Raw genomic sequence first — 12,644 nt, 5'->3', positions numbered from 1 at the left:
ACTCAGAGGCAGGGCATCACCAAAAAGCCCAGCCCAGCATGGGGACAACTCATGGAAGCTGTTTCACCAGCGCCCCCTTCCATTAACCTTGCAGCACCTAAGTACTCTAACGCCTCCTGAGACCAGCTGTGGGAGGCAGGAGGGAGGGAATGACTGGAATCTCGGGTGAAGGTCTGATGACCTTCCCCCTCCTATGTCTGTAAGGCCCAGTCTTGTGAAGATCTAACAGGGGTGTCATCCCCAGAGGACAAAGTTCCACAGCACTGTTTTCTAGTCTTGGGCATTTTGTTATAGCAATGGATAGCTGCCATCCATAGTACCTTTGGCAAGTAATGACACCTCAAAGTCTCAGTTTCTCCAGCCATAGAGGACAGATAAGAAATGTTGGAGTTGCCTGCAAATAAGCCTGAAGACAGCAGCATCTGTCTTATGGTTAGCCTGATGGAATCTTCTGAGCAGAAGATAGCTTTAGCACTTGCTCTCAAGTGAACCCAGACATCTTTGGGGGCAGAAACTACGGCAGAAAAATGCTGACCACCGGGCATATACCAGGTCACCATTTTACAGATGAGAAACTGAGGTTCAGGCAGGGGAAGTTCGTTATCTAAAGTCACACTTCTAGAAAGGGACAGGGCTGATATTTGAGTATTGATCCATTTGATTCCCTCAAAATTTTACATTTTATATTACATTTTATTTTTCTCTCTCTCTCTCTCTCTCTCTCTCTCTCTCTCTCTCTCTCGTCTTTTTGATATAGGGTCTCCTCGTAGCCCCACTTGCCTGGAACTCACTGTGTAGACCAACCTGGCCTCAAACTCACAGAGCTCAGCCTGCCTCTGCCTCCTGAATGCTGGGACTAAAGGCGAGCGCCACCATGCCCAGCTACATTTTACTTCTATATTTTGTGTGCACGTGTATGTCAGTGGGTGTACACATGTCATGGTGCCCGTGTAGGTCAGAGGACAATTTGCTGGAGTCTGTTCTGTCCTCCCACCATGTGGGTCCCAGGGATCAAACTCTGATTGTCAGACTTGTTGGCAGGCGGTGCCTTTACCTGCTGAGCCATCTCACCAGCCCAAAATTTGTGCTTTTAAGACACCACATCTTGGTGCCTGTATCCAGGTAGATCTGTTCTCCTGGGCTATCTAAACTGTAGCCCTTAAGTGGTTAAGTTAAAAGTACACCACCCCCCAACCCTCCAAGGACTATTCTTTCCAGTTTAGGCTACAGTCCCTGCAGGATACAGGAGAGGGGCTGAGGGAAGGGGGTGCAGCTAAATAAAGCCCTTGGTGGGTTGAGCCTTCCCTAGTTATACTGGTGTTCCCTGGGGGACCAGGAGTTCGGGTGAGCTCAGGGGAATAGGGAAGGGCTTCCCAGGGTCCCCTGGGGGCAGGAGCCTCTACCCAGGCCTGGGCACCTGGCAGGACTCATGGTTTCTGAGCTGAGCTTTCTGAAATAGAAAGCCCAAGGCCCTTCGAGGCTCATAGCCGTGGCTTCTGTTGTTGTTGTCACTAATATCATCAATACTTTTATCCAGAGCCTGAGGGAGGAGGTGTTGGAGTCACCAGGGAGAGGGCCTGGTGGAGAGAGTGATGAGGTAGCCACCTGCAAGCTGTGCCAGCTTTAGCATGATAGCCAAGTCCAGTTTGTGAAACCAGGGGAACAACCTTGAGACATCATCAGACCAAAAGGTCCCTTCATGTGTGTCACTGTCCTGCACAACATTAATAGGTTTTCTGATCCATGATCAAATGAGTTTTGTGAATACCAGGCTTAATCAAGGGCTTTTAAAGAAAATGACATGTTTATATATAACACAGTGTACATGTAGAGGTCAGAGGACACCTTGTAGGAGTCAGTCCCACACATCAAACTCAGGTCAAAGCACCTTTACCCACTGATCCATCTTGCTGGCCCCAGAGGTATTTTTTTTTCTTTTTTAATGCAGGCCTTCTCAAAGCCTTAGTGTGACCACAGGTTCCTTCAGACACCATTGAGTGAGCATGCTGTATGTGCCAGGTGCATTGTGCTGTGGCACAGCCACAAAAGGAGCAGGCAGTGGCAGCTTTTATCCTTGTCATTGACTACAGGCTGGGATCTCCAGGGGCTTTAAGAAGTCAGGGTGCAGGGTCCACACCCAAAGATTTGGGTACATTGAATCTATGAAGGGATGAGGGCACATGCATTTTCCCTGAGCTCCCCACGGTGATTACAATGTGCAGCCAGGATTGAGAGCCTTGGGTCTCTAGGGAAAGATGTGCAATAAATTCACAACCAAGATCAATCCCATGTAAATGGGCACTAGGTTCAATAAGGCATGGCCACTGTCTATCCACTGAGGAGACCTGTCAGCTGACATCTAATGGATGGGCTAAGGCAGGGTTGGGGGACAGCCCAGTGACCAGAATAGCCTGAAGCAGGAGGCCTTTGAAAGATGAGAGTGGTCCAGCAGGAGGTTGGAGTCTGGGACCAGATACACCAGGACTTCTGGCAAAGCTTGCCTCCTGGAAACCTCAGTTTCTTTCTCTGTAAAATGTGAATGAATGCTATTGGTACCTGTCATTAGGACTTAGTAGAGACTTCAAGAACTATTGAACGGGAGTCTCTCAGAGGGCTTTCAGTGTAATAATGAAGTGATCAATATATATGGACTAAAAAGAGGCTGGGTGACATAAGGTCAAGTGTGAAAATGGCTTTGGGGGGAGCAAAGTGGTTGTAGGAAGGGCTTAATGCTAGGTATGTGGCTCCCTGGGTAGAGAACTTGCCTGCCACTCAAAAAGTCCTGTGTTTGATCCCTGGCGCCCTCTATCCTTATGTGTTGGTGCACGCCTGTAATCCCAGCATTTAGGAGGTAGAGGTAAGAGTCAGGAGTTCAAGGCCAGCCTCAGCTACATAGAAAATTCAAGGCCAGCTTAGGATTCATGTCTCAAAATAAAGAAATGTAGGCTCTGGAGTTAGTCTGCCTACAGCCAAATCCCTGTTCTCTGTCCCTCACCAGCCATGCAGCTCTAGCCAAGTGACCTTGTCTTGTGTGCCTCAGTTTCTTTACCTGGAAAATGGGGTTGTTATGAGTTCCTTGCCCAGGGTGATAAGATTTCATGGGTCAGTCAAGTCATAGAAAATACTGCAAAGTAAGCTGTCAGTAAAAATTATGACCCTCTTTGGGGAGGTACTGGGAATTGAACCCTGAGCCTCATACATGCCAAGCAAATAACCTACCACTGGGCTATAAGCCCCTGCTTTCTTTTTACTTATTTGAGACAGAGTCTCACTAAGTTACCCAGGCTGGCCTTGAACCTGTGATCTTCCTGCCTTAGCCTCTGAGTGCTAGGATCAATCACAGGCCTGTTCAAGCTACCACACTGGTGGCTGGTGCCATGGGTGGTTTCATTAACAGATTTTCTTTCTCATAGTGCCAGAGGCTGGTCTCCCACTGTGTGCCTGTGTCTTAATTTCCTTAAAGGGACAGCTGCCATATTGGATTAGGGTTCACTATTAATTCTTTAAAGACCCTGCCTCTAAATAAGGTCACATTCTGAGGTGCCAGAGCTTAGGACTTCCATCCAAAGTTTTGAGGGGTGACAGTTGGGGGTCAGCCACACTATTGGTATTATCTGTCCACCATCCCCATGGGGGTGATAGCTTTCTGCCTCTTTCCTTGTATGTTAATCCATTTTGCTGTTGCAAGAATAGACCTCTAGAGGCTGGGTGGAGTTACAAAGAAAGGAGGTTTGTTTAGCCCACGGTTCTGGATGTTCATGGGCAGCATCTGACCATAGGGTTCTTCCTGGCAGAGTCCTGTGGGGCATGATTGTAAACTGCATAAGTTGTAGATTGTGTGTGCACAAGCATGTATGTGCATGTATATGTGTGCATGCATGCATGTGTTGTGTGTCTTCTAGCTCTCTCAATCTTCCTATAAAACCTTCAGGATTCACTTCTGGAGGTTGTACCCTATGACCTCATCTAATTCTAACTGTCCCTCCCCAGATCCTCTCTGGATACTGTAGTGGGGTTAAACCTGCACCCTTCCAGCACCTTCCGTGGGGATTAAACTGCAGTGATAGTTTGGTGTTGGGCCTCATGAAGACCTTGTCTGTCACCCTGTCCTGCAGGAGCCGTAGCCAGGCCCTCAGCCCTGAGACCAGTGTGGATGAGGGTGGCGTGTTTGAGAGCCTGAAGGCAGAGACGACCTCCCCACCTGCACTCTTCTCGGGCCTGGCAGGCAGCCTACCTACTAGCACCTTCCCAGCTGGCCTGGTGTTGGGCTCTGCAGGTGGAGGGGACGTGTTTATCCCCATGCCTGCCACCAGAGATGAGGCAGGTGGCCGCAGCGCCGAGGGCGGCACTTACCATCACCGCCCACCCCACCACCACTTCCACCACGGCTCACACCGCGGAGGTTCCCTGCTGCAGCACGTCGGTGGGGATCACCGCAGCCACTCAGAGGACGGTGGTGATGAGCAGCCAGGGACACCTGCACCTGCACTGTCTGAACTGAAGGCCGTCATCTGCTGGCTGCAGAAAGGACTGCCTTTCATCCTTATCCTGCTGGCCAAACTGTGCTTCCAGCACAAGCTCGGTGAGTCCAGTGGGCCTACAGCTCTGGGGCAGGATGGGACCTGCCCAGAGCCAGGATGAGGCAGCAAAGGAGTCATGGTGCACAGTGCTTGAGGGCATGGGTTCCAAATCAGACAGGTTCAAATTCTAGTCTAGCTTTGTGACTAGAGGCCAAGTGACCTGGCCTCTCTGATCCTTGGTTTCCTCTTTCCAATGAGGCTGAGATAGAAACTTCTTTGATCTATTGTTGGGAAGAAAGGAGTCGAGTGTCATAACTAAGAGCTTAGACTGCTGGGTCTCAGCCCCATCTCCAGCCCTTCCTATCTATGTGATGGCTGGATCTGTTTTGAACCTCTGTGCCTTAGTTCCATCATCTGTCAAATAGGGGTTAAATTTGTGCAGTCATCCCTCTCAATCTGCAATTCTGCATCTGGAGATTCAAATAACGGCACATGGAAAATATTCGGGGAGGGGGATAGGAAGATGGCTCTGATAAAGTACCCGCCCCAGAAGCATGAAGACTTGACCTCAGTCCCTAACACCCATGTAAGCAGCTGGGCAAGTGCCTGTCTTTCCAGAGCTGGGGAGGCAGAGACAGAAGGATCTCTGGAGCTCGTGGCCAGCCAGCCTGGCCAAGTCGGTGAGCTCCAGGTTCAGTGAGAGACCCTATCTCAAAAAATAAGGTGGAGAGTGATGGAGGAGGACTCCTGGTATCAACCTATGGCCTCCATATGCATGTACACATGAGCACACACATGAACACACACATACAATATTCAGGAAGGAAAACCACCTGTAGTAAACATGTACAGACTTGTGTGTGGCTATCCCCTCAGTGGTCTAACAACCCTTCACAAAGCTCACCCTCACATTCAGGGTCATCTGGAGACTATCTAACACTCACAGGGAGCTGTGTGACCATTTCATAGTCAGGACTAGAGCAGCCACAGATGGGAATATCTATGGAGATTCTAGAACAATTCCCATAAATGGGGCAGTTGTATTTCAGGAACTGCAGTGAGAGTATTTTTGAGATAACATATGCAAGGCACACAGGTCTGTGCCTCACACAGAGGAAGTGCCCTGAAGGTGTGTGTGATCATCTCTGTTTTAGTCACTACTGACACACATTCAAATAACAGGGCCAGTGAGATGACTTCGCAGGTAAAGGCGCTTGCTGCCAAGTGGTGTGGTGGAAGGAGAGAACCAGCTCCTGCAAGTTGTGCCCCCCCCACCGGCACACAACATTTAAAAAAAATACCTGACATAGAACCTGGCACACAGCAAGTACCCAGTAGGTATCCCCTGCTGTGTTAGGATGACAAGCATTCAGCAGTCCTCAGCCCAGAACCTGGCACACACTTTTCCACAGTGGTCTCTGTAGAGTGCCACTATTTGCTACCGTTGCTGTCACTGGTGATGGTGATGTTGCTGTACCTGCAGTGCTTACAGGCTTGGGCTTTAGTCCTGCCATAGAGATGATGGAAAGAACAGTCATGACTGTCTCTTTACCTAAAGAGAATCTCAGGGCTGGCCAGATGGCTTAGTGGGTAAAATGCTTGCAGCACAAGCCTGATTTCCTGAGTTCGATCCCCAGATCCCATGGTGGAAGGGGAGAACTCATGAAAGTTGTCCTTTGACTTCCATACGTATACCATGGCACATGTGTGGCTGCAATGCCCACATTCACACACACACCATACACAGCACACACACACACACACACAACATACATATACATCCATCAAACATACATATATACGTCACATTCACACATACATCATACATACATATCACACACACATATCACATACATATATATATCACACACATGCAGGTATGTGTCACCACGCCCAGCTTCAGTGTGTTTTGTTTTTAAAGTACATGTTTGTGCACGTGTGTGTGTGTGTGTGTGTGTGTACACATGTGCTTGCACTTGTGCTCCAGTGCTCATGTGGAAGTCAGTGGATAACTTGCAGGAGTTGATTCTCCCCTTCTACCATGTGGATCCTGGAGATTGAACCTGGGTAGTCAAACTTGGCAGCAAGTGCCTTTACTGGCTGAGCCATCTTGTCGGCCATTGTTTTTTCTTTGGTCCAAAAGTAGAAAAAAAGACTGTGAGTTACTAGTTCCTACATGTTTCCAATGAAGAATCACACCTATGAAGTAGATCTAGAAGAATCCTAGACCATACCTAGTTGTGAAGAAATAATCCATTGCCACCTAGGCATATCTGTGTGAAAGCCCAGTGCTATCCCAAGCTAAACAGAGCAGGAGTCAAAAGTCATTAAGGGGGAGCATGCCCCGATGCAACTGGGCAGACAGTGGTAATTAAATGAGTTGTGGCATCGAATCCAATTCCATTCTCTCTTCCTCCTGACTCATCTTTGTCTGTTAGCAGAGATTTTTATTTTCTCCTTTAGCATTAAGTTTTCATTCCTTGTGGTGTCCTAGTCTTCTGTGTCTGTCTTCATTACAAATAGCTCACCTCTGAGTCTTTTTGACAGCAGGAAGAATAATAAGGACTAGTGACTAGCTGTTAGAGGTTCTGTTCTATTGTGCTGCCCCTGCTGTCCATTGCAGAAGAGGGGACGGGGTTTCAGAGAGGTGCAGAGACTTGCCCGTACTCACACAGCCAAGGTGACAGGTGGGATTTGAACTCTCATCTGGCCACAACATTTTCTTCTTATCCATTGCTATATGATAGCCCCTCAATCCTCTCCCTAATGAATGGCTCAGAGTTCCTGCCATTTGCCTGGTAACCCCAACTCCCTGGAAGGAAAGTTTTTTTCTCCCACTTATCCATAGCGTGCCAACTCTGAGAGCCTGAGGGATAGGGTCTTTTCCAGGATTGCTTGGGTTGGGGTCTTGGCCAGACTTGAGAGGTCTGAGTGGGTGGCAGCCAATGTGTCCCTTGTCACCTGCTCTTCCCACAGGCATTGCTGTGTGCATCGGGATGGCCAGCACCTTCGCCTATGCCAACTGCACCCTCCGGGAGCAGGTGTCACTGAAGGTGAGTTCCCTGTGACTGTCGGAACAATGACCTCAGACATAGCAGTTTAGAACAACCTAGATTTCCTGGCTCACAGCTCTACAGAATTGATGCTTCCACATGGCTGTATAGGCCAACAGTAAGGTGGCCCCAGGCTGCGTCCCTCTGGAGGCTCAAGGGACAGGCTCCTTCCTTGTCTTTGGTCAGGCCACAGTCGTCACCTGTGGGCCTTTTCTTCAAAGCCCCTGTTTTCCTCTTCTGTCTTTTTTTCTACTTTCAAGATCTCTTGATCACACTGGGCCCATGTGGGTAACCCAAGACACTGTCTCATCTCAGGGTCAGCTGGTTGGCAATGTGAATCCATCTGCAACCTTGATTCCCATTTGCTATGTTCCTGGCCATAGACTCGGGTTTGGGAAACGAGGCCTGGGACCCCTTGGAGTGTGAAATGGTTAATATTGTCAACATGACAGGATCTAGAGTCGCCTAGGAGATAGTGTCTAGGTTCTGTTCATTGAGAGGAAGGTCCACCCTAAATATGAGTGGCACGAAACCATGGGCTGGTATGTTGGACTGCATAAAAAGGAAAAAGCCTGCTGAGCACCAGGATTCATCTGTCTCTGCTTCCTGACCATGAATGCAGTGCAGCCAGCCACCTCATGCTCCTGTAAGTTCCAGGACTTGGAAGGGTGAAGCTAGAGATTCAAAGAGGCCAGCTCCCAACCAGCCACATGATCCCTGAGGGAGACAGCCAACCCGCTACAGTGTGTTGGCCTGCCAAGCAGGGTGTTTAGTAGGTTGTGTATGTTCAACGTGTTGCTGACTTAATGATGTTCTTCAATTTGTGGTGGGCTCATTAGGAAGCCAAGGAACTATACCAATTCAGACCCATCTAAGTGAGGGCAATAATATCCCCCAAGCTACCTCTGCTTGGATGTGGGGGCTAAGAGGATGCCTGGACCCCTAGATAAATCACCAGGAGTCTTGGTGCTCCATGAGAACCCAGGTGACATTTTGTTTATACATGAATATTTTAGAGTGTATGTGTGCTTTGAAGCAGCCTCATTCCATGGCCTAGACTGGTCTTTAAATACCCTATGTAGCTGAGTCTGGCCTTGAACTTGTGATCCTCCTTCCCCAGCCTCCCAAGTGCTGGGATTACATGTGTATAGCACCACACCATATATGACATATTTCTTGTAAGCAGGGAGCTCCATGACCACAGAATACTTAAGAATCTGGCTTCTTCCTAGACAAATTCTCCTTGCTCTTCCATCCTGTCACCCCAGGGCCTTCTGGATTCTAATTTTTACAGAGAAACTAGGAAGAAGGGGCTGCTGAGTGGGCTAATCACACTGACAAGTTGCTGGTTGGTTGGAGGTGGGGTGTGTGTGTAGGCCAGAGGTCAATTATCAGGTGTCTTCCACCTCATTTTTGGAAGCAGGGTCTCTCATTGAACCTGAGTTCACCGATTAAGCTAGCCTGGCAAACCAGGGAGTTCCAGGGATTCTCCTTGCTGTCTCCCCAGCACTGGGACACACCACTGTGCCTGGCTTTTTACATGGGTGCTGGGGATCCGAACCCCGGTCCTCATGTTTGTACAGCAGGCACTTTTCCAACTGAGCATCTCTGTAGCCCCTGGAGATGGTTTCTGTTTGTTGACCTCAAACACTCCTGGAACATTGGGGAGGGTGGAGATGAAGTTGTTTGGTCCTTTCTCTGGAACTGTGCCTTGCAGCAGAGCACAGGGCTCTAGGCCATGTCTGGAGACAGTGAGGAGGGTGGGAGGACGTTTACCGAAAGCACAGGGGAGGGTCAGTGGGAAAGCTATGATCTCATCTTGTTCCAGAAAAGCAGCCACTGTGGGCAGAAAGATATGGGCTTTGGCGAATGTCCTAGTTTGCTTCTCTGTTGCAGTGCTAAAACACTGACCAAAACAAACTTGGGGAGAAAGGGTGCTATTTGGCTTACAGATTATAGTCCATTATCAAGGAAAGCAGGGCAGGAACCTAGAGGCAGGAACTGAAGTACAGACCATGGAGGAACACTACTTACTGGCTTGCTTCCCCTGGCTTGCTCAGCTACCTTTCTTACATAGTCCAGGCCCACCAGTCCGAGATGGCACCACCCACAGTGGGCTGGGTCCTCCTACTTCAATAAGCAATCAAGAAAATGTCTCTCAGACATGCCCACAGACCAAACTGATGTAGGTAATCCCTCAACTGAGGTTCCTTCTTCCCAGGTGTCTCTAGTTTGTATCAAGTTGACAAACACTAACCAGTACAGAGTTGGCAGCAGAGGGGTCTGGGCTTGCCTCCCAGGGTGCACGGGCAGGAGCAGCCCATCTTTGTGAACTACAGGCATTTCCTGGAATTGCCCTCAGACCCAGAAGCTACTGGGAATCAGCAGACACACAGAGGCATTTTTTGTTCTTTGAAGTAGGGTCTTACTGTGTAGCCCAGGCTAGCCCCAAACCCATGCTCCTCCTGCCCCCACTTCCCAAGTGTTGTGATGACAGGCATGCACCACCATGCCGGGACAGTCTTCCAGGTGTTGTTCTTAGAGATTTGGCAGGAAGAAGGCTGCAGCAGGAGAAGGAGGGTAGACTGCGAAGGGTTCCCAAAGCTACCTGTTGGCGCCTCATCTCAGCAGAGTTCCTGCTGTGAACCATGGGTCAGGGAGGTAATGCAGAGATGTGTGCACAAAGCACCGTCTGCTCCTATATCTACTGCTGGGTTCCAGACTCTATAAGAGGTCCTGCTTCTTAGTGAGTCATAGTGAACGCAAGCCAGAATGAGGGTTTGTGTGACCTAATTTGACTGCACCCTCATCTTCAAATGCAGACAGTGGTGACCTTGAACAAATTACTTAGCCTCTCAGCTGGCCATGGTGGTGCATGCCTTTAATTCCAGCACTTGGGAGGCAGAGGCAGGTGGATCTCTGTGAGTTCAAGGCCACCCTCGTCTCCATAGAGAATCCAGGCCAGTTGCAACTGGAAAAAAAGAAAAAATTTGCCTCTCTGTGCCCAGTTCTTTTTATGTTTTAATTTTTATTACATTTATTATGTATGTATATACATATATGGTATATGTATGTATATATGGGCTTGTACATGCATGTGGAGGTGAGAGGACAGCATGTGAGACGTGGGAGTTAGTTCTCTCCTTCCACCATGTGGGTCCTGGGAATCCAAGTTAGGTCATCAGGCTAGACAACAAGGATCTTTACTTGCTGAACCATTTTGTCAGCCCTGTTTTGTTTATTTTAAGAAAGGGTCTCGTGTAGCCCAGGCTGGCCTCTTGATGTCTAGTAGAGGATGGCTTTGAACATTCTGCTCCTTCTTTCTTCACCTCCCAGGTTCTGGGATTACAGTATATACCACTATGCCAAGTTTGTGGCCAGTTCTTAACAGTAATTATAAACTGACACTGTGTCAAGCACTCTTCTAGGCATTATGAGTCCATTAATTCCCATGACCCTGTAAGGTAGATAGAGGTGTGGACCCATTTCACAGATAGGGAAATGCAAAGAATGTAAGTAGCTTGTGCAGGGTTGGACAGGTCTCAGGTAGTCCAGAGCTCCAGGTGGAGCCAAAGGAAGTATGTCAGATAGGTGTCAAATGCAGACTCAATTTAAAGTCATGCCATGTAGCTCCAAGGTGTGTTCTGTGAACATGTGCTCTGACCTTTCTAGATGGTTCTCCAAGCAAGTTCCCACCTTTCTGTTGCATTCTTTGTGACTACACCCTGAGTCCCAGTGAGATGGGAACTGCCAGAGGCCCCACCTTACCATCAGTTTTGCTTCCCTCAAAACTCATCATAGAACATTCTGGAATGTTCTGGCATGTGTGCCTTTGGCCTCTCAGCATACCCACAGGTCTCTTGCTTTGTCCTCAGGAGAAGAGATCGGTTCTGGTCATCTTGTGGATCCTGGCCTTTCTGGTGGGGAATACCCTGTATGTCCTGTATACCTTCAGCTCCCAGCAACTCTACAACAGGTGAGAGGATAAGCCGCCCCTAGTGGTGGGAGTGGGGGGCCGGGGACACACACACACACACACACACACACACACACACACACACACTGCACTGGGCTGTGGGTACACATCTGAACATCATGTGAGACCAGCACAGCCAGCTTCATGTCCTTACTCAGCTCTCAAATTCCACCCTGTTGTCACACACATTTAGGATGGTGCACCCCTAGAGAACTAGAACGCCAGCCATGTATGCAGCTTTACGTTTTCCAATTGCCACATGAAAATCAAAAGAAACTCATGGAATTAATGCTAATAATAGGTTTCATTGAACCATTGGCTTTCCATTGCTGTGGGTTCGGCACCTGTGGTTGCAGCCAGCCACAGATAGAAAATACCCAGAAAGTTACATCTGTATTGAACATGTGGCGACTATTCCCTTGTTATCCCCTTAGCAATGCAACATAACTATTTACATGGCATTTACATTTATGAGCTATCTAAAACCAGGCATGGTGGCATACATCTTTAATCCCAGCATTGGCAAGGAGAGGAAAGTGGAGCCCTGTTGAGCTCGAGGCCAGTCTGGTCTACATAGTGAGTTCCAGGCCAGCCACTGCTACATAGTGGGACCCTGTCTCAACAACAAAAAAAGTCATCTAGAGATGGTTTCGCCTGTACAGAAGGGCGTGTACCGATTATATGCAAACCCTGGAACATCCTGTATAAGACACTTACACATCCTTGGATTCAGGCATTCATGGAACATCCTGGGACTAATCCTTCATGGATTAATTCATGTGCATCCAAAATATTAGTTTGATATGTAATCAATGTAAAAATATTGCTGATATTTTACATGCATTTCTGCATTGTTTTCTAAACTATTATTTACATACACAGCTCCAGTCTATTGCAACTAGCCACATTTCAAGTGTGCAAAATGATAGAGATGAAACAGGTCTAGAATATTTCCATTTGGAGGCAAAGTTTCTGTGTTGCCTAGGTTGTCCTCGATCTTTCTGGTTTCTGGAATACTGGGGTGTGGGCATGTGCCACCCCACCCAGCTTGTAATAGTTGGTTAAAGTTCTTTTCGTGTACATATGTCACCATTT

The 12,644-nt window shown here is 48.3% G+C and overlaps 1 protein-coding gene across 4 annotated transcripts in view; it reads left to right on the top strand.

Moving 5' to 3' along the window:
- The window catches only part of Rnft2 (ring finger protein, transmembrane 2), a 69,952-nt gene that overhangs the window by 6,972 nt on the left and 50,336 nt on the right, over positions 1-12,644 (top strand). For all 4 annotated transcript variants that reach the window (XR_003851794.1, XM_008847461.3, XM_008847457.3 and 1 more), the window contains 3 exons: positions 4,116-4,582; positions 7,497-7,573; positions 11,449-11,549. Coding sequence is in view for 3 of the 4 variants with exons in the window: in XM_008847461.3 (XP_008845683.1) it covers positions 4,116-4,582; positions 7,497-7,573; positions 11,449-11,549 (645 nt within the window). In the remaining variant the exon portion in view is untranslated. The remainder of the gene's footprint in view (positions 1-4,115; positions 4,583-7,496; positions 7,574-11,448; positions 11,550-12,644) is intronic.

This window comes from Nannospalax galili, unplaced genomic scaffold (genome assembly GCF_000622305.1).
Source record: "Nannospalax galili isolate Female #2095 unplaced genomic scaffold, S.galili_v1.0 scaffold120, whole genome shotgun sequence".
Classification (NCBI taxonomy): Eukaryota; Metazoa; Chordata; class Mammalia; order Rodentia; family Spalacidae; genus Nannospalax; species Nannospalax galili.
The sequence above is the reverse complement of the archived record's forward strand: the minus strand, read 5'-3'. Positions and strand labels throughout refer to the sequence as shown.